Source organism: Lolium rigidum, chromosome 5 (genome assembly GCF_022539505.1).
Source record: "Lolium rigidum isolate FL_2022 chromosome 5, APGP_CSIRO_Lrig_0.1, whole genome shotgun sequence".
NCBI classification, from domain to species: Eukaryota; Viridiplantae; Streptophyta; class Magnoliopsida; order Poales; family Poaceae; genus Lolium; species Lolium rigidum.
This window is the reverse complement of record NC_061512.1, coordinates 52,798,816-52,819,061: the sequence shown is the minus strand read 5'-3', so window position 1 is coordinate 52,819,061 and position 20,246 is coordinate 52,798,816. Positions and strand designations below refer to the sequence as shown.

The 20,246-nt window shown below is 46.0% G+C and overlaps 1 protein-coding gene across 1 annotated transcript; it reads right to left on the bottom strand.

Annotated features, from left to right (window-relative positions):
* Positions 1-15,493: 15,493 nt before the first annotated feature.
* LOC124651227 (DNA-binding protein MNB1B-like) lies at positions 15,494-18,576 on the bottom strand. The gene is made up of 7 exons (XM_047190348.1): positions 18,447-18,576; positions 18,300-18,353; positions 18,080-18,211; positions 17,926-17,983; positions 17,773-17,817; positions 15,831-15,902; positions 15,494-15,579 (listed from the first exon to the last, which is right to left on the bottom strand). Exons 1-7 carry the CDS (start codon positions 18,506-18,508, stop codon positions 15,526-15,528), a joined length of 477 nt encoding a protein of 158 aa, XP_047046304.1. The 5' UTR covers positions 18,509-18,576; the 3' UTR covers positions 15,494-15,525.
* Positions 18,577-20,246: the final 1,670 nt, after the last annotated feature.

Below are 20,246 nucleotides of genomic sequence, written 5' to 3'. Positions count from 1 at the left end.
GTCTTATGTGATCTTGGTGCAAGTATTTACAGTTATGCCTAAGAAAATTTATAATATGCTTGACTTGCCACCGTTTGAAAAATTGTTATTTGGATGTTAATCTTGCTGATCATTCTACAAAAGAAACCTTTGGGGAAAGTTGATAATGTTCGCATTACCGTTAACAATAACCTTGTCCCCGTTGATTTTGTTGTCTTGGATATTGAATGCAATGCATCTTGTCCCATTATATTGGGAAGACCTTTTCTTGAACCGTCGGTGCTATCATTGATATGAAGGAAGGTAATATAAAATATCAATTTCCTCTCAAGAAAGGTATGGAACACTTCCCTAGAAAGAGAATGAAGTTACCTTTTGATTCTATTATTAGAACAAATTATGATGTTGACACTTCGTCTCTTGATAATACTTGATACACACTTTACTGCGCCTAGCTGAAAGGCGTTAAGAAAAGCGCTTATGGGAGACAACCCATGGTTTTTACCTACGAGTACTTTGTTTTTTATTTTGTGTCTTGGAAGTTGTTTACTACTGTAGCAACCTCTCCTTATCTTAGTTTAGTGTTTTGTTGTGCCAAGTAAAGTCGTTGATAGTAAAGTTCATACTAGATTTGGATTACTGCGCAGAAACAGATTTCTTTGCTGTCACGAATCTGGGCTGTAATTCTCTGTAGGTAACTCAGAAAATTATGCCAATTTACGTGAGTGATCCCCAGATATGTACGCAACTTTCATTCAATTTGAGCATTTTCATTTGAGCAAGTCTGGTGCCTCGATAAAATTCGTCAATACGAACGGTTCTGTTTTGACAGATTCTGCCTTTTATTTCGCATTGCCTCTTTTGCTATGTTGGATGAATTTCTTTGATCCATTAATGTCCAGTAGCTTTATGCAATGTCCAGAAGTGTTAAGAATGATTGTGTCACCTCTGAGCATGTTAATTTTTATTGTGCACTAACCCTCTAATGAGTTGTTCTAAGTTTGGTGTGGAGGAAGTTTTCAAGGATCAAGAGAGGAGTATGATGCAACATGATCAAGGAGAGTGAAAGCTCTAAGCTTGGGGATGCCCCGGTGGTTCACCCCTGCATATTCTAAGAAGACTCAAGCGTCTAAGCTTGGGGATGCCCAAGGCATCCCCTTCTTCATCGACAACATTATCAGGTTCCTCCCCTGAAACTATATTTTTATTCCATCACATCTTATGTGCTTTTCTTGGAGCGTCGGTTTGTTTTTGTTTTTTGTTTTTGTTTGAATAAAATGGATCCTAGCATTCACTGTATGGGAGAAAGACACGCTCCGCTGTAGCATATGGACAAGTATGTCCTTAGGCTCTACTCATAGTATTCATGGCGAAGTTTCTTCTTCGTTAAATTGTTATATGGTTGGAATTGGAAAATGATACATGTAGTAAATTGCTATAAATGTCTTGGGTAATGTGATACTTGGCAATTGTTGTGCTCATGTTTAAGCTCTTGCATCATATGCTTTGCACCCATTAATGAAGAAATACATAGAGCATGCTAAAATTTGGTTTGCATATTTGGTCTCTCTAAGGTCTAGATAATTTCTAGTATTGAGTTTGAACAACAAGGAAGACGGTGTAGAGTCTTATAATGTTTTCAATATGTCTTTTATGTGAGTTTTGCTGCACTGGTTCATCCTTGTGTTTGTTTCAAATAGCCTTGCTAGCCTAAACCTTGTATCGAGAGGGATTACTTCTCATGCATCCAAAATCCTTGAGCCAACCACTATGCCATTTGTGTCCACCATATCTACCTACTACATGGTATTTCTCCGCCATTCCAAAGTAAATTGCTTGAGTGCTACCTTTAAAATTCCATCATTCACCTTTGCAATATATAGCTCATGGGACAAATAGCTTAAAAACTATTGTGGTATTGAATATGTACTTATGCACTTTATCTCTTATTAAAGTTGCTTGTTGTGCGATAACCATGTTCATTTAGGGACGCCATCAACTACTCTTTGTTGAATTTCATGTGAGTTGCTATGCATGTTCGTCTTGTACGAAGTAAGAGAGATCTACCACCTTATGGTTAAGCATGCATATTGTTAGAGAAGAACATTGGGCCGCTAACTAAAGCCATGATCCATGGTGGAAGTTTCGATTTTGGACATATATCCTCAATCTCATATGAGAAAATTATTAATTGTTGTTACATGCTTATGCATAAAAGAGGAGTCCATTATCTATTGTCTATGTTGTCCCGGTATGGATGTCTAAGTTGAGAATAATCAATAGCGAGAAATCCAATGCGAGCTTTCTCCTTAGACCTTTGTACGAGCGGCATAGAGGTACCCCTTTGTGACACTTGGTTAAAACATGTGCATTGCGATGATCCGGTAGTCCAAGCTAATTAGGACAAGGTGCGGGCACTATTAGTATACTATGCATGAGGCTTGCAACTTGTAAGATATAATTTACATGATACATATGCTTTATTACTACCGTTGACAAAATTGTTTCATGTTTTCAAAATCAAAGCTCTAGCACAAATATAGCAATCGATGCTTTTCCTCTATGGAGGACCATTCTTTTACTTTTTTGTTGAGTCAGTTCACCTATTTCTCTCCACCTCAAGAAGCAAACACTTGTGTGAACTGTGCATTGATTCCTACATACTTGCATATTGCACTTATTATATTACTCTATGTTGACAATATCCATGAGATATACATGTTACAAGTTGAAAGCAACCGCTGAAACTTAATCTTCCTTTGTGTTGCTTCAATACCTTTACTTTGATTTATTGCTTTATGAGTTAACTCTTATGCAAGACTTATTGATGCTTGTCTTGAAGTACTATTCATGAAAAGTCTTTGCTATATGATTCACTTGTTTACTCATGTCATATACATTGTTTTGATCGCTGCATTCACTACATATGCTTTACAAATAGTATGATCAAGGTTATGATGGCATGTCACTCCAGAAATTATCTTTGTTATCGTTTTACCTACTCGGGACGAGCAGAACTAAGCTTGGGGATGCTGATACGTCTCCGACGTATCGATAATTTCTTGTGTTCCATGCCACATTATTGATGTTATCTACATGTTTTATGCACACTTTATGTCATATTCGTGCATTTTACGGAACTAACCTATTAACAAGATGCCAGAAGTGCCGATTCTTTGTTTCTGCTTGTTTTTGGTTTCGAAATCCTAGTAACGAAATATTCTCGGAATTGGACGAAATCAACGCCCGGGGTCCTATTTTGCCACGAAGCTTCCGGAAGACCGAAGAGGAGACGGAGTGGGGCCACGAGGCAGCCAAACCCTAGGGCGGCGCGGCCCAGCCACGGCCGCGCGGCCCTATGGTGTGGGCCCCTCGTGTGGCCCCTCGACCTGCCCTTCCGCCTACTTAAAGCCTCCGTCGCGAAACCCCCGGTGTCGAGAGCCACGATACGGAAAACCTTATCGAGACGCCGCCGCCGCCAATCCCTTCTCGGGGATTCAGGAGATCGCCTCCGGCACCACTGCCGGAGAGGGGAATCATCTCCCGGAGGACTCTACGCCGCCATGGTCGCCTCCGGAGTGATGTGTGAGTAGTCTACCCCTGGACTATGGGTCCATAGCAGTAGCTAGATGGTTGTCTTCTCCCCATTGTGCTTAATTGTTGGATCTTGTGAGCTGCCTAACATGATCAAGATCATCTATACTGTAATTCTATATGTTGCGTTTGTTGGGATCCAGATGAATAGAGAATACTTGTTATGTTGATTATCAAAGTTATGTCTATGTGTTGTTTATGATCTTGCATGCTCTCACGTTACTAGTAGATGCTCCGGCCAAGTAGATGCTTGTAACTCCAAGAGGAGTATTTATGCTCGATAGTGGGTTCATGTCTCCGTGAATGCGGGAAGTGACGAAATCTCTAAGATTATGGATGTGCTTGTTGCCACTAGGGATAAAACATTGGTACTATGTTCGAGGACGTAGTTATTGATTACATTACGCGCAATACTTAATGCAATTGTCTTGTTGTTAGCAACTTAATACTTGGAGGGGTTCGGATGATAACTCTGAAGGTGGACTTTTTAGGCATAGATGCATGCTTGGATAGCGGTCTATGTACTTTGTCGTAATGCCCAATTAAATCTCACAATACTCATCATAATATGTATGTGCATGGTCATGCCCTCTTTATTTGTCAATTGCCCAACTGTAATTTGTTCACCCAACATGCTGTTTATCTTATGGGAGAGACACCTCTAGTGAATTGTGGACCCCGGTCCAATTCTCTATCCTGAAATACAATCTCTTGCAATACTTGTTCTACTGTTTTTTTGGCAAACAATCATCATCCACACTATACATCTAATCCTTTGTTACTGACAAGCCGGTGAGATTGACAACCTCATCTGTTTCATTGGGGCAAAGTACTTTGGTTGTGTTGTGCGGGTTCCACGTTGGCGCCGGAATCTCACGGTGTTGCGCCGCACTACATCCCGCCGCCATCAACCTTCAACGTGCTTCTTGGCTCCTACTGGTTCGATAAACCTTGGTTTCATACTGAGGGAAAACTTGCCGCTGTACGCATCACACCTTCCTCTTGGGGTTCCCAACGGACGCGTGCTGTACGCGTATCGCCCACCAAGGAACTCTTCCAATGCTCCACCAAAGGAACTCTTCTCCAATGCCCCACTAAGGAACCCTACCACCAAGATCCACTAAGGAATAGCTAGTATTGGTGAAATCTCTCTTGGTAGAACTATAGATCGGGGTCTCCTCCACCTATCCTCAAAGTTTGGGCAAGATTGGTTGGATAGGGAAGGAGATCCTCAAGGATTAAGCTCAGCAACAATGGAGGAGAGAGAAGGGGAAGAGATAAAATCATGTTGGGGAAGAAGGGGCCCTTAAATAGGCTCCTCCAAATCCAACCGTTATGTCCAGATTTGGCCTAAGCGGTACTACCGCTTCATGGAAGCGGTACTACCGCTCTGAGTTCGAAATCCCTCCAGATCTGGTCAAAGGACACAGAGCGGTACTACCGCACGAGGTACCGCTTGAGGTACCGCAATAGGGTCCAGACCTTACTGGATCCAAAGCGGTACCAGAGCGGTACGAGGGCGGTACGACCGTAACTCGGTTACGGTACCTAAGTGGTACCGTGAGCGGTACTACCGCTCGTGAGCGGTACTACCGCCCTAGGTACTGCAGGGGTACCGCAGCGTGTTCTGCAGGACGAAATCAGCGCAGAATCAGAGCGGTACCGAGGGTGGTACCTATAGGGGTAGCGGTACTACCGCTACAGGTACCGGTAGTACCGGCCTGGCCAAATCTGGTTTTCTTCCCTTTTTCTCTCCAACCATGTCACCTCGCTAAACACACACAAAACCAGAAAACCTATCAACTACGCTCGGTCTTACGATCTTGACGCGTCCGGCGAGGTCACCATGCTCTTGCAAATCTAACAATGATACTCAAGGCACACGTTGAGATTACTCAAGTGTTGTCATCAAACACACAAAACTTGGGGTGTGAATTTTGCTCTTACAAACCTGCACAACACAATCAAGATAATTTGCCCCAACGTAACAGTGAGGTTGTCAATCTCACCGGCTTGCTGTAACAAAGGATTGAATGTATAGTGTGGAAGATGATGTTTGCGAAGAACAGTAAGAACAAGTATTGCAGTAGATTGTATTCGATGTAAAAGAATGGACCGGGGTCCACAGTTCACTAGTGGTGTCTCTCCTAAGAAATAGCATGTTGGGTGAACAAATTACAGTTGGGCAATTGACAAATAAAGAGGGCATGACAATGCACATACATATTATGATGAGTAGTGTGAAATTCAATTGGGCATTACGATAAAGTACATAGACCGCTATCCAGCATGCATCTATGCCTAAAAAGTCCACCTTCGGGTTAGCATCCGCACCCCTTCCAGTATTAAGTTGCAAACAACGAGACAATTGCATTAAGTATGGTGCGTAATGTAATCAACACAAATATCCTTAGACATAGCATTGATGTTTTATCCCTAGTGGCAACAGCACATCCACAACCTTAGAACTTTACGTCACTTGTCCCAGATTAAATGGAGGCATGAACCCACTATCGAGCATAAATACTCCCTCTTGGAGTTACAAGTATCAACTTGGCCAGAGCCTCTACTAGCAACGGAGAGCATGCAAGATCATAAACAACACATAGATGATAGATTGATAATCAACATAATATAGTATTCCATATTCATCGGATCCCAACAAACGCAACATGTAGCATTACAAATAGATGATCTTGATCATGATAGGTAGCTCACAAGATCTAACAATGATAGCACAATGAGGAGAAGACAACCATCTAGCTACTGCTATGGACCCATAGTCCAGGGGTGAACTACTCACACATCACTCCGGAGGCGATCATGGCGATGAAGAGTCCTTCGGGAGATGCTTCCCCTCTCCGGCAGGGTGCCGGAGGCGATCTCCTGAATCCCCCGAGATGGGATTGGCGGCGGCGGCGTCTCTGGAAGGTTTTCCGTATCGTGGCTCTCGGTACTGGGGTATTCGCGATGAAAGCTTCTTATAGGCGGAAGGGTAGGTTTAGGGGCGTCACGAGGGCCCCACACGCCAGGGCGGCACGGCCCCACTCTTGGCCGCGCGGCCCTGTTGTGGCGGCGCCTCGTCTCCCCACTTCGTATCTACTTCGGTCTTCTGGAAGCTTCGTGGAAAAATAAGACCCTGGGCGTTGATTTCGTCCAATTCCGAGAATATTTCCTTTGTAGGATTTCTGAAACTAAAAACAGCAGAAAACAACAAGCGGCTCTTCGGCATCTTGTCAATAGGTTAGTGCCGGAAAATGCATAAATATGACATAAAGTGTGTATAAAATATGTGAGTATCATCATAAAAGTAGCATGGAACATAAGAAATTATAGATACGTTTGAGACGTATCAGCGCCACCGTGGAACCTGCACAACACAATCAAAATACTTTGCCCCAATGTAACAGTGATGTTGTCAATCTCACCGGCTTGCTGTAAACAATGGATTAAATGTATAGTGTGGAAGATGATGTTTGTTTGCAAAGAACAGTAGAGAACAATTATTGCAGTAGATTGTATTCAGATGTAAAAGAATAGACGGGGTCCACAGTTCACTAGTGGTGTCTCTCCAATAAGAAATAGCATGTTGGGTGAACAAATTACAGTTGGGCAATTGACAAATAGAGAGGGCATAACAATGCACATACATATCATGATGACTACTATGAGATTTAATCGGGGCATTACGACAAAGTACATAGACCGCTATCCGGCATGCATCTATGCCTAAAAAGTCCACCTTCGGGTTAGCATCCGCACCCCTTCCAGTATTAAGTTGCAAACAATAGACAATTGCATTAAGTATGGTGCGTAATGTAATCAACACAAATATCCTTAGACAAAGCATTGATGTTTTATCCCTAGTGGAAACAGCACATCCACAACCTTAGAACTTTCTGTCACTGTCCCAGATTCAATGGAGGCATGAACCCACTATCGAGCATAAATACTCCCTCTTGGAGTTACAAGTATCAACTTGGCAGAGCCTCTACTAGCAACGGAGAGCATGCAAGAACATAAACAACACATATATGATAGATTTATAATCAACTTGGCATAGTATTCCATATTCATCGGATCCCAACAAACACAACATGTAGCATTACAAATAGATGATCTTGATCATGATAGGCAGCTCACAAGATCTAACATGATAGCACAATGAGGAGAAGACAACCATCTAGCTACTGCCATGGACCCATAGTCCAAGGATGAACTACTCACACATCAATCCGGAGGCGATCATGGTGATGAAGAGTCCTCCGGGAGATGATTCCCCTCTCCGGCAGGGTGCTGGAGGCGATCTCCTGAATCCCCCGAGATGGGATTGGCGGCGGCTGCTTCTCTGGAAGTATTTCCGTATCGTGGCTCTCCGTAATAGGGTTTTCGCGACGGAGGGAATAAATAGGCGGAAGGGCAGCGTCGGTGGAGGCACGAGGGCCCCACACCATAGGGCGGCGCGGGCCCCACCCGGGCGCGCGGCCCTGTGGTCTGGGCGCCTTGTCGCCCCACTTCGTATCCCCTTCGGTCTTTTGGAAGCTCCGTGGAAAAATAAGACCCTGGGCGTTGATTTTGTCAAATTCCGAGAATATTTCCTTTGTAGGATTTCTAAAACCAAAAACAGCAGAAAACAACAACTGACTCTTCGGCATCTCATCAATAGGTTGCATAATAATGACATAAAGTGTGTATAAAAAAATATGAGTATCATCATAAAAGTAGCATGGAACATAAGAAATTATAGATACGTTTGAGACGTATCAAGCCGCATGGCATTATTTTATGTGTCCTAGTAACCATTCCAAAAGATAAAATTGGGATACGGCAATTATTTTCGAAAACCCTTCACGAACAGGGCTATCAAGTTCGGAGTTCTATGACTTTTAGAGGAAATGAGTAGGAAACGGCCCGTGACACCGCATAGCTTGTCGGAACGAGGCCATATTTGGCACATGTGTGGTCCACGAGATGGGAAGCAAGGCCCGGGAGCGGATTTCCAATCCGACCCAAGGGCGATGGTTTTTTAATTTTCGGGGTGCCAAACGGGTGTTTTGTGACGCAGCTATATTGGTGCATTCTAGTATTACGCGAGACCTCCGCGTAGTGGTAGGACACCGCCTTCGCACCACATATCACATGCCATATGTGCGCGCTAGCTATCTGGGAATCCATGCGGCTTCATGCGGTGTCTCGCCGAATCCGCTGAAAAGTGACCGGATTTGAACTAGGGCTACACTTTCCATCGCTCAATAAATTCTGGGATTTTTTTATCTACGACACATCACTTTATGTGCTAAATTTTTTTCGTTTAGCGTGATGGTGAACGGGTACACCAACGCGACCGGTACGACCATACCGCATCTCCGCGGGGCCCGTTTCGGCCAAATGGCAATTTAAACAAAGTCAGAAAATCCCGTGTAGCCGCATAGCGTCATTTTATGTGTCCTAGTAACCACTCCAAAAGTCAGAATTAGGATACGGGAATTATTTTGGAAAACCCTTCACAAACAGGGCTATCATGTCCGGAGTTCTATGACTTTTAGGGCAAATGAGTAGGAAACGGCCTGTGCCACCGCATAGTTTGTCGCACTGAGGCTATATTTTGAACGTGTGTGGTCCCTCTGATGGGAAGCAAGGCCCCGGGAGCGGATTTCCAATCCGACCCATGGGCGATGGTTTTATCATTTTTGGGGTGCCAAAACGGTTTTTTTTTGTGAAGCAATTTTATTATTGCGCGACACCTATGTGTAGTGGTAGACACCGCCACTGTACGACATATCTCATGCCATATGTGCGCGATAGCTATCTGTGAATCCCTGCGGCTTCCTACAGTGTCCCGCCGAATCCGTTGGAAACTAACCGGATTTGAACTAGGGGTACACTTTCAGCCACTCAATAAATTTCGGGAATTTTTTTTTTAGTTATAAGACACATAACTTTATGTCCTAAATATTTTCCGTCTAGCGCGATGGTAAACGGGTGCACCAACGCACCCGGTACAACCATTTCACATCTCCCAAGGGGGACATTTTGGCCAGATGGTAATTTAAACGATATCAGAAAATATCGCGGAGCCGCGTGTCGTCATTTTATGTGTCCTAGTAACCACTCCAAAAAGTCGGAATTAGGATACGATAATTATTTTGGAAAACCCTTCAGAAAAATGGCTATCACGTCAGGAGTTCTATGGCTTTTAGGACAAATGAGTAGGAAACGGTCTGTGACACTGCATAGTTTGTCGGAACGAGGCCATATTTACACGTGCGTGGTCCCTGGGATGGAAAGCAAGGCCCTGAGAGGGGATTTCCAGTCCAACCCATGGGTGATGGTTTTTTTTTATTTTCGGGGTGCCAAAACGGTTTTTTTTTGTAAAGGAGCTACATGGGACACATTTTGGTATTACGCGAGACCTCCGCGTAGTGGTAGGACACCGCCTCCGCACCACATATCACATGCCATATGTGCGCGCTAGCTATCTAGGAATCCTTGCGGCTTCCTGCGGTGTCCCACCGAATCCACTGGAAACTGACCGGATTTAAACTAGGGTACATTTTTTGTCGCTCAATAAATTCCACGAAAAATATTTTTAGGTCTATAACACATCACTTTATGTGCTAATTTTTGTCCGTTTAGCGTGTTAGCGAACGGTGCAACAGCGCGTCCTGTACGGCCATTTCGCATCTCCCGAGGGGGCTGTTTTGGCCAGATGGCAAACTAGACGATTTATTTGGATAATTCTAATTTTTTGGTTCAAATGATGATATGGATGTTATATTTAGATTTCTCTCATTTTTCTGATCGATTTAGACATATTATTTGTGGAATTTTGATTTTTCGATTTAAAGATATTAATTATTTCATATTAAATAGAAAGAAGACAAATTTTTTTTTATTGTTATTTGAATTCAATATTATTATTACTTATATATTCATTTTGGTTACTTAAGTAATTGTTTGTAATTCAAAAATAAAGAGGTGTGATATCACGGTTCAAGGGTTAATAGGGTGCTATGCTATTATTATCAGCAAGGTTCAATTCTTTAATGAAAGCTCATCCGAATGGAATCAACAAGTTAAGCGTGCTGAGGGTGGAGTAGTGTGAGGATGGACCTAAGATTAGTTGTACTTAGAGTTAAAAGTGTATTGTGTGAAAGATAAACAAGGAAAAAATGGTGTAAAAACATTCAAATTTGAAAAAAAATTATAAGTCTATGCCGAGGGTTTTGCCGTTGGCATATAAAAAAGATTTTTTTTCAAATTTTTTTTGAATTTTTTTTGGAAAAAGAAAATTTGAATTTTTAAAATTTGTATGCCGATGGCCGGGCTACGCCGACGGCAAAAATGCTCCGCCGAGCGAGGTAGTCGCCGAGGAGCTATGCCGAGAGAGACTGTCCTCGGTGTACCCTACGCCGACAGCTAAAACAGGCTACGCCGAGGGTACCCGGCCCTCGGCATATCGGCCTATTCCCGTAGTGAGTGAGTACACTTTGGTCAATTGACAACCAGCAACTACGAACACTGAGCCATTGTAACCATCTGGAGTCTCCACTGCTGGTCCCGCAATCCGAGCTGGCCAACGGCCCACTCTTCTCTGTTTAGGTCTTTGCTGGAACATGGAAAAGGTCATGGGTCGACACACCAAAATTAACCTCTATATGTTGCATCACAGAAACAAGTCGATTGGATTTCTTATTTCTACATGCGCTTGGCCTTCTTCCTCTTCGTCGATTGGATAGCATCGCTCTTCTCTACTGACCTGCATAGTTTTGTCTCTGCATCACACAAACAAGATCGACGGCTCGACGCACCAAAACTACCAATGTCTCTTGCATCACAGAAACAAGATTCCCATGGCTGCAGTCTGCTTGGAAGCCGGTCATGTCTGAACAACGGGTGAGATCGTAGCTGTGGCTGAAGGAGCATTCCCTGATAGACCGATAGTACCTTGTTCTGGTTCGGCCGTAGAATTGAAAAAAAAAAGTTCTGCCCATAGCTGAAGGAGCTAAGTAATGCTTTTGACTAGCATGTGCTTGTTGTTGAGATGTATAAGTGGATTGCCTAGCACTTTCCATCAGTTCGGACTTTTGGTTGTGTTGGCTATGAAATTTGACACTTGTTTCAACTGGAAGTTTGCAGTTATAAGAAGTATGTTTCCTTGTATTATTATGTTGTAGATTTAGTTGTATCACTGATTAGCCATAATATTGTTGAATCTGTTAGATGTATATATTTGTCTATTGTAGCTTCCCCATATGTTAGGGGGCTTTCTGCATATGTGCACCTGTACATGTACTATATATTGTGGCCTTTGGCCCCATGGTAATACAACAAGCATATTTCCCTAACATGGTATCAGAGCAAATATTGATCCTCTAGTTTTCCCCGGCCGACGTTGCTTGTTCAATCTCCTGTTCGTCGGCCGATTCCTCTGCTCCAGTCTCTCCCGGCCGATTCCGCCCGGCCGCCCGATTCCTCCCCGCACGTGGCGCCCTGCCTGCTCCCGCGCCGCCGGCTTCGATCGGCCGGCCGCCCGCTGCTCTCCGCGTGGGCTTGCTCCTCCTGCGCGTGACGCCCCCTGGTCCGCCCGGCCGCCCGATTTGGTTCCGCGACGCGCCGCCCCGATTCGATCGCTGCTCTCTGCGTGGACCTGCTCCTCCTGCGCGTAACGCCCCCTGGTCCGCCCGGCCGATCTCCTGCTCTCACCCGTCCCTGCCCCCGATCGGCCCGACTTGGCTGCTCTCTGCCCGTTCCTGCCGATCTCCCAATTCCTGATTGGCCCAAGCGTGGCCGTGCTCTTGCTGAAAGCCACGAGCCACAAGACGCGCTTTATAGCGCTCAAGAGATCCATCAAAGCGAGTCTTAATTTTATAGACCCACTTACACGTGATAGGACGAACACCAGAAGGGGGAGAAACAAGATCCCAAGTGCCAGTGCGCTCAAGCGCAGCGATCTCCTCAGCCATGGCAAGCTGCCATTCAGGATGACGCTCGGCATCCCGATAAGAAGTCGGCTCGGAAACGACAGGAAAGACCATGCCGACTAGGAGAGTAACGAGCTGGAGCACGACGCTGACGAACAGGCCGTGAAGGGGGAAGGTCATCAGCGGAGGACAACTCATCAGAAGAAGAGGAAGAAGGGACAACATCAGAAGGAGCCGAAACCGGAGAACGAGGAGTACTAGGGGGACTAGACGGAGGAGAGGATGGCGCCGAAGGAGGCGCATCAGGACTAGGAGGGGGAGGAGACGGGATAGCAGGGGGTGCATCCGGAAAAAGAAGAAAAGAGATATCATCCACCGGGTAAGTACCCGAGGTGGGGCGAGGATAGAAGGGACGCGTCTCATCAAATGTGACGTCACGAGAGATGCGCATCCGACGACCAACGGGGTCCCAACAGCGATAACCCTTATGCTCATCACTGTATCCGAGAAAAACACACTCAACAGACTGAGCGGTCAGTTTAGTGCGTTCGCGAGGAGGCAGAAGGACATAGCAGACGCAACCAAATGAACGGAGAGTCGAGTAGTCTGGAGAAACACCAGAGAGACGCTCGAGAGGAATGCCACCATGTAGAGCAGCGGAAGGCTGAATGTTAATGAGGTGGGCCGACGTAGCGACAGCCTCAGCCCAGAAATGTGGCGGAAGAGAAGAGGCAATCATCATAGCACGGGTGGTCTCAAGAAGATGACGATGCTTACGCTCGGCGACACCATTTTGAGCATGCGCACCGGGACAAGAAAACTGAGCGAGGGTGCCCTCCTCAGCAAGGACACCACGAAGGTGCTGAGAGATATACTCACCAGCAGAATCAGCACGGAACACGCGAATGGGTGAGGAATACTGAGTGCGGACCATGGCCGTAAAACACTGATAAATAGAGAGCACCTCACTGCGAGAGCGCATGAAAAACACCCAAGTGTACCGTGAAAAATCATCAATGAATAAGATATAGTATCGATGGCCCCCTTTCGAAGCGAAGGGAGCCGGACCCCAAACATCTGAATGGACTAAATCGAACGGTCGCTGAGAGACAGAATCAAACCCTGTGTTAAACAGTCAAACTAGATAGATGGGCAAAGCCATGTACAGGACAAGAACCCATCCAATACCTTGATCCATACGCATCACCATGCCAAAGATTCAGAAAGAATAGGCAAGAATAAGATCTAGTAATCAATCAAAATAATACATCAGGCAAGAAATCAAGCACTAATCAGAATACAAGAGATAAGCCAAGGTAATCTAGGAATCACTTGACGCTTTTCATCAGCTGGACATAGGCCCAACAGAATCGTTGGCCACAAGCACCATTGCATTGCAGAGTTTCTTACATCATTACTCCAATTTGGAAATAATTTACAGTCACACGATTAGTCCAATTTTTAGCCGTATCACATGATTCACATCACAATATGCAAAAGGTCTTCAACATCTAAAGTTAGGAGCAGAAACATATTTAATACTACTGTTGTCCATATGGCAGCTTGAACTTGCAATTGCATCTGAACCCTCCAAGTGCCGGCCCATACGGAATCAGGTAGTGGAGTTGGTTGTGTGATATATGGAGAGATTTCTGCAAGCAAACAAAGATGCGTTGAGCCTGGCATCATGTTCCAAACTCTGGTGCTCACACATGAATAGTTCTGCTGGAACATGGAAAGTAAAAGTTTCTAACTCGAAAACATTCAGTTACATTCTAAAGAGTTTTCCTTTCACATAAGGAGTCAAATAACAGGGCAGTTAACAACAATTAAATACCAAAAGCAAATGATACTGCTATATCAGAGATATGTGGTGTTCGAAAGATGACATTGTCAACACAAGATGTAAGCGACAGAAAAAGAACACTGTTTTGTTCTATGGAACAGAAACACAACAAAATTAGTCAGTCTTCCTTTTTTCCCTATTATAAGAAGTTTTGGCAAACTTAATTAGTTTTCCAAAAAATTAAAAAAAATAGAACGGAGGGAGTATTAAGTTTGGTTCCTTCTTCCTGGCCAACTAAAAGGCCAAAATAAAAACAATTCCAATAGCATGCCATCTATAAACCATGGCATGCTGCTCACAAAAGGGAGACACTGCTCAACGGTATTGCGCCAACATAAACCAGTGTGGAATTTTTTTTTAAAAGACTTCTGCTGCCTATTCATGGAAAAGCTGACAAAATTATATCTCACTATTTTTGTATGACTTGGACAGTACAAAGTTAACTTAAAAATTGTGAAAAATATAACAAAAATTACCAAAAGCTGAATCGTTTCAACATTACTGGCTAAAACCAACAATAGAGACACTGAACGAACAATACCAATTTATTTATGCTAGCCCAATATCAACTTATTTTGTCGACAATCATGTTCTCATGTTTTTGGCTACTTATGGTCCCAAGCTTCAGGCTGATAATCAATTCAAGTGCGAATTAGGCTCACAGACTAGAGCATGAGCTATGGTATCTAACTCATTGTGGAAATTATAAAAAGGTTATCCAACTGAAAGCTGAATTATTTCAGCATTGTTACTAGACAAAACCAATAATAGAAACACTGAATGAACAAGAATAGAGCTAAGTTAATGTGTTGGCACACGTTCCAGTTCTATTGCTGATAATCATGTTTTCCTGTTTTTGGCAACATATAATACAATCGGTGGGATCAGATGCAAATGCTGAACTTTCAGCACGATCAAGTCATGTGAGCCTGACTTTGTATTAACATGCATATGAGAGGCCCACGGAGTAGAGCAGTAGCATATGGTATCTAACTCATAGCCATATGCATAAATCTAATAACAAGCTAGTTCAGAAATTAAGCAAATCCATAGACACCCTAAAAGCCAAAAAAGGAGAACATGCATTACCTTCTAACTGAGTAAGCAATCAAAAGATATACATATAGCAAAAATGAAAAATGCAAATCACCTATTAAAAGACATCTTAGAGATCTTGTGTGTTCACATTTTCAGATTCATCAGCTTGTTCGTCATCAGGCGCGTCAACTTCAGTGTCTATCAAGGAAACAAATCCATATAAGTTCAAGGAGAAGCTTGATCAACAATAAAGAAAATCAAATGTGCAAATACAAAAAGTTCAATTATGCTTTCAATGAAAGGTAAAGTAGATGAGATTATATATTACTATTGGAAATAATATATGTGATGAAAGAGTGATGAAAGAGCATTATATCTGCAGAGGATGCTTAGCTTAGCATGGTAAAGTTATCTAAAAATAGGTGAAACCGCTAGATCTTTGTCACAACCTTCTTGAACTCGTTGGCCTTAGCGATGCGTATTTTGTTCACATGTGCCCTGGCTATATAAGGGGCCTTGTCCTGCAACACAGATCCATCCATGTATCAACAACAAATCAGCATGACAAGAAGTTACAGAAGAGTAGACAGATGTCTTACCGAATGGGGCGCTCCTCGCGTCGCTCCCCAGGCGACGCCGGGGGCGGAAACACCACGCGCCGCCAGTAGAATCCCGTCCGGCCGCCGCTTCCGCCGCTGCCGCTGGCCCCTGCCGCGGTGGCGGCGGGCCCCATCTCCTAAGGGCGTGGGGGTCTCTCTGTTGGCGGTCGCCGGCCCGTGTGGGGCGTTGCCGGCGAGGGCTGCTTTGAGCTCGGCCCTGTGGGCTAGATCTGGGCCTGTCCGGGCTCGATCTGGCAGCGTGCGCCGGGGCGGCGGCCCCGGATTTTTCTTCATCTGTGCGCCTGGTCCTGGCGGCTGCGTGGGCAGCGCCACGGCCGGCGCCGTCCCCGGGCGGTTGTGCGCCTGCCGGCGGGGGTGGTCCGGCGTCTCTGTTGGCCGTTCCCGGTCGGCCGGCGGGAGTCTTCGGCGCTGGCGAATGCGGCGTCTACTCGCCGGCATGCGGCTGCTGGCGGCGGCCTTGGCCCTTGGTGGTCCTCTACCACCACGTTTCTGGGTCTGGGCGCGGGTGACGGCGGCTAGTAGGCCGGGGCGGCGGCCCCGGGGATGCGGTGGCGTTGGTGGGCGGCAGCCGGGTGGTGCCTCGACGCAGAGGTTGCGTGGAGGTCGATGGATCTCGAGGATGCCTCGACACGGTGGTCGTGTGGTTGCTGCCTCAGATTCGTCGGGGACCTGGCGGCTTTGGTGGGCCACTGCGTGTGTGGCAGGTTGCCATCGCTGGCACCTGCAGCCATGGTGGAGGTGTGCCATGGTGGTTGGACGGCGGCGCGGCGGCGCCGCTCTTCGGGTGGTCGGGGCGCTGTCCGGCGCCCCACGGCGGGTGGCGAGTCGATATGAGGTGGTCGCTCTGCTGCTGCGCGTGAAGGCCGGTGCGGCGGCTCCGGGATTTGGAGGTCTCCGCTACTCTGCCCTGGCCGTGCGGGCGGCAGGGCACGACTGCATGGGCGGCCGTAGGGCTTGTCCTGGAGCACCGTGGCATTCTGGCACGGTTGGCTTCGAGTGGCGGCGATGGCGTGCTGCGACGCGGGCACATCTTCTTCGCCTTTGTGGATAGGCTTCAACGTCTTGGGTTTAGGTGAACTCCGCGCGAAAGCACTGCATCCGCTTCGGTTGGTGCCGGCGATGTCGGCGTCCTCGGACGTCGTTCCCCTCGATGGAGGCATTGTCGAGGAGCTCCTTCACCTCCCTCGTCGTGTGAAGTTTCAGAGTCTCCGGGTGAAAACCTAAGCTTTGGCTTTCGCTAGAGCGGGCATCGGCGGCGTCTTCGTCGTCTCCCCCTTGGGGGCGATGTCTTGGAGGTCTGGTACTCCGCTAGGCAAGTTTTGGGTTGCTTTGCGTGGCAGCTGCTTTGCCGGCTAGGCGGGTGCGCGGTCTCGGGACCGGTGTGGACGTCGGAGCGGCGGCTCCGAATCTCTTGTGTTTTTGAGTGTCATCCCTTCTTGCTTGGGCTGAAGTGTCGGCGGCTCGTAGCGTGCGCGGCCTCGGGGCCGGTGTGTTGTGTTTCGGTTGTTTTTCGGTTCTCGCCAGTGTGCGCGGTCTCGGGACCGGTGTGGACATCGGAGCGGCGGCTCCGGGAGCTTTCTTTGAGTGATGCCTCTTGCTAGGGCGGGAGTGTTGTCGGCTCGTGTGGTGCGCGGCCTCGGGGCCGGTGTGTGGCGTTTGGGTTGTACGGTTTTCGGTCAGTTTCCCTTATAAACTGACCAAATTTCCCTCTTCTTAATGAAAAGGCAGTGCTCCTGCCGGTTGCTCCAAAAAAAAAAAAAAAATGTCTTACCGAATCATTAAAGCATTTCCAGTTTTCAACGGCTTGCTTACGAATCTGAAAGTGTTCCACGAGAAACAAATTATCAATTCATCCACAAAACAATGGAAACAAATCATTATGCATGTTCATAGAGGTAAGGAGGCATTGAAGAATCGAACTGACAGCATCTACGGACGGCCTGTCACAGACGCCAGGAAAGTTTTTTATCCAGAAGGCGTTCCTAGCCAAACCAAATCATGGTCAAATAAATCAGCACCATCAAGAAAATTTAAAAACAGACCAACAATCTGAAAAACCGTGGAGGATCTCATCTCACTGGTAAGAGTACAGGGCGAGCAATTCAACCCTTGCAATTTCCTCTGTAACGCTCATCACCGCGAACCCGCGTGTAACATCGGAAACGGCATTGGTCTTGGGCTTCTCGGTTCCATTGCTCTTCACCGCCAGTCTGCGTGGAACATCGAATGTCATCGGTCGACGCACCAAAATTAACATCAATATGTTGCATCACACAAGCAAATCGACTGGATTCTTACTTGCCCATGGCCTTCTTCCCCCTCGATTGGATTGCATCGCTCTTTGCTGCCGACCTGCGTAGGAATCCTGGGTTATGGATCGACGCACCAAAACTAGCAATGTATCTTGCATTAGAGAGAAAAACAAGATTCAGTTTGGATTCTTACTTGCTGTGGGCCTCGTCCGTGGCGGCGGCTCCCATGGATGCGGTCTGCTTGCAAGGCTTCATGTCTGAACAACAGGTGAGATCGGCGCGAGGCGAAGCCAGGAATCGAGCGCACGAATTCAGGAGGGTACCGGAGACCGGAGTTCCAGGGAAAGGAAACGAGTTTTTTGTCCTTAGGTCGGTAAGCCGTAAGCTACTGGGCCAAACGCATCCAAAGCCCCTCCCTGTCAGAAAAAAGAGAAAAAAAAGAAGTATGGCTCTCCCGTTTTGACCTTTACAATCTTGGTTGACTGAATTAGGATCACTAAAAAAAAGATTGGCTGAATTAGGAAACCCGAGTTTAATTTTTTAGCCCTCAAAGTAACAAAAAATTCTCTATTTCTGTACTGGCCACTCATCTGATGCACGATGATTTGTGGGAAACTGTGAAGAACCATAAGCAAAAGTTCAACGAGAAGAATAAGCTCATTGCTCAGCTGAAGGAGGAGCTCCAACGCAACAAGCTGAAGGAGGAGCTCATTAGTGGGCCGGTGTATATTTCCCCAAGATTTTTTTTGAAACTGGCAAAAAATATTTTGCCTTATATTAATATAGGAGAAGTAAACAAGGGGTGGCCGAGGCCAAAAAGAAAAGAGAACAAAAGGGGGGAACACAACCCACCCCCCCTCCCCCCAAAAAAAGGCCACATAAAAGATCAGCCTAAGAGAACTGCTAGGCCTTTTGCGCCGGCAAGGACCCAATCCTTGCCCTCCTCCCTTATTTTGTGCATGATCACCGAGGGTAAGGAGGATTTGATGTTGAAAACTCGCTCATTCCTCTCCTTCCAAATCTCCCGGGAGATGAGCATGATAGCCGTCCGAAGACCCTTGGGAGAGGAGGTGGAGGTTTTGGCCATAGCTTGCCAGTACTCCAACACCTTCGGTCTCACAGTGTCGAGGCAGAGGGTAAGGTTCGGACAGGAGAGCCACGACGCCGCTGCGTTCCATATTCTCTTGGATAAGCGACATTCAAAGAGGACGTGACGAACCGTTTCCGGGAGCATCTACACAGCTGGCAATTAGGATGGTGTGGCCATCCCCTTTTGGCAAGGCGGTCGGCAGTCCAAAGGCGGTTTTGGACAGTAAGCTAGGCGAAGAAACGACACTTCGGAGGGACCTAGGTCTTCCATACGATGTTGCCAAAAGGGCAAGGAAGGGCCGCCAAGAACTGGGCGGTTTTGCCCAGGATTCGGTATGACAATCCTACATGTCCCTATGAAGTCCAATTTTAGCATGTGGTTCACTGAACCTTATGCATCTGGTCATTTCCTGTAACCTTGGGAAGATATTATCAGGAACCGGTAGCATGAAGAATAGTCAAGTAGTCAGCCTTGACTGAAAGCAGAGTATTGTCTTCGAGAATATCATCAAGATCAATATCGCCACACCTAATGGGAACCATAGAGCTTTTATGAAAGTTTGTGCAATACCCAGTTGCCTCCAATAAGTTCTCAAGAATCATTGCGAAGTTTCTAGTGTTCTCCTTGAAGGGTGCCACAAAGACCGTCGCGGCGTCCGCATAGAGAGAAGTTCGGATCCTCCAGAAGCTTGTCAAGGAGACCATGCCTAGTTGCACCATCAAGGAAGTGCATGAGGGGACCTGGGGCAAGTAGAGAAAATTGCAAAAAAAAAAACCACAATTGTGGCTAGGCTTTCAAAAAACCACCACGATGCCATTTTTCTTTCGCAAAAAACTATCATTATCAGTAACAGTGTAACATATAGCATTGAATGATAAGTTTACACGAGCTAAGCTACTTTAT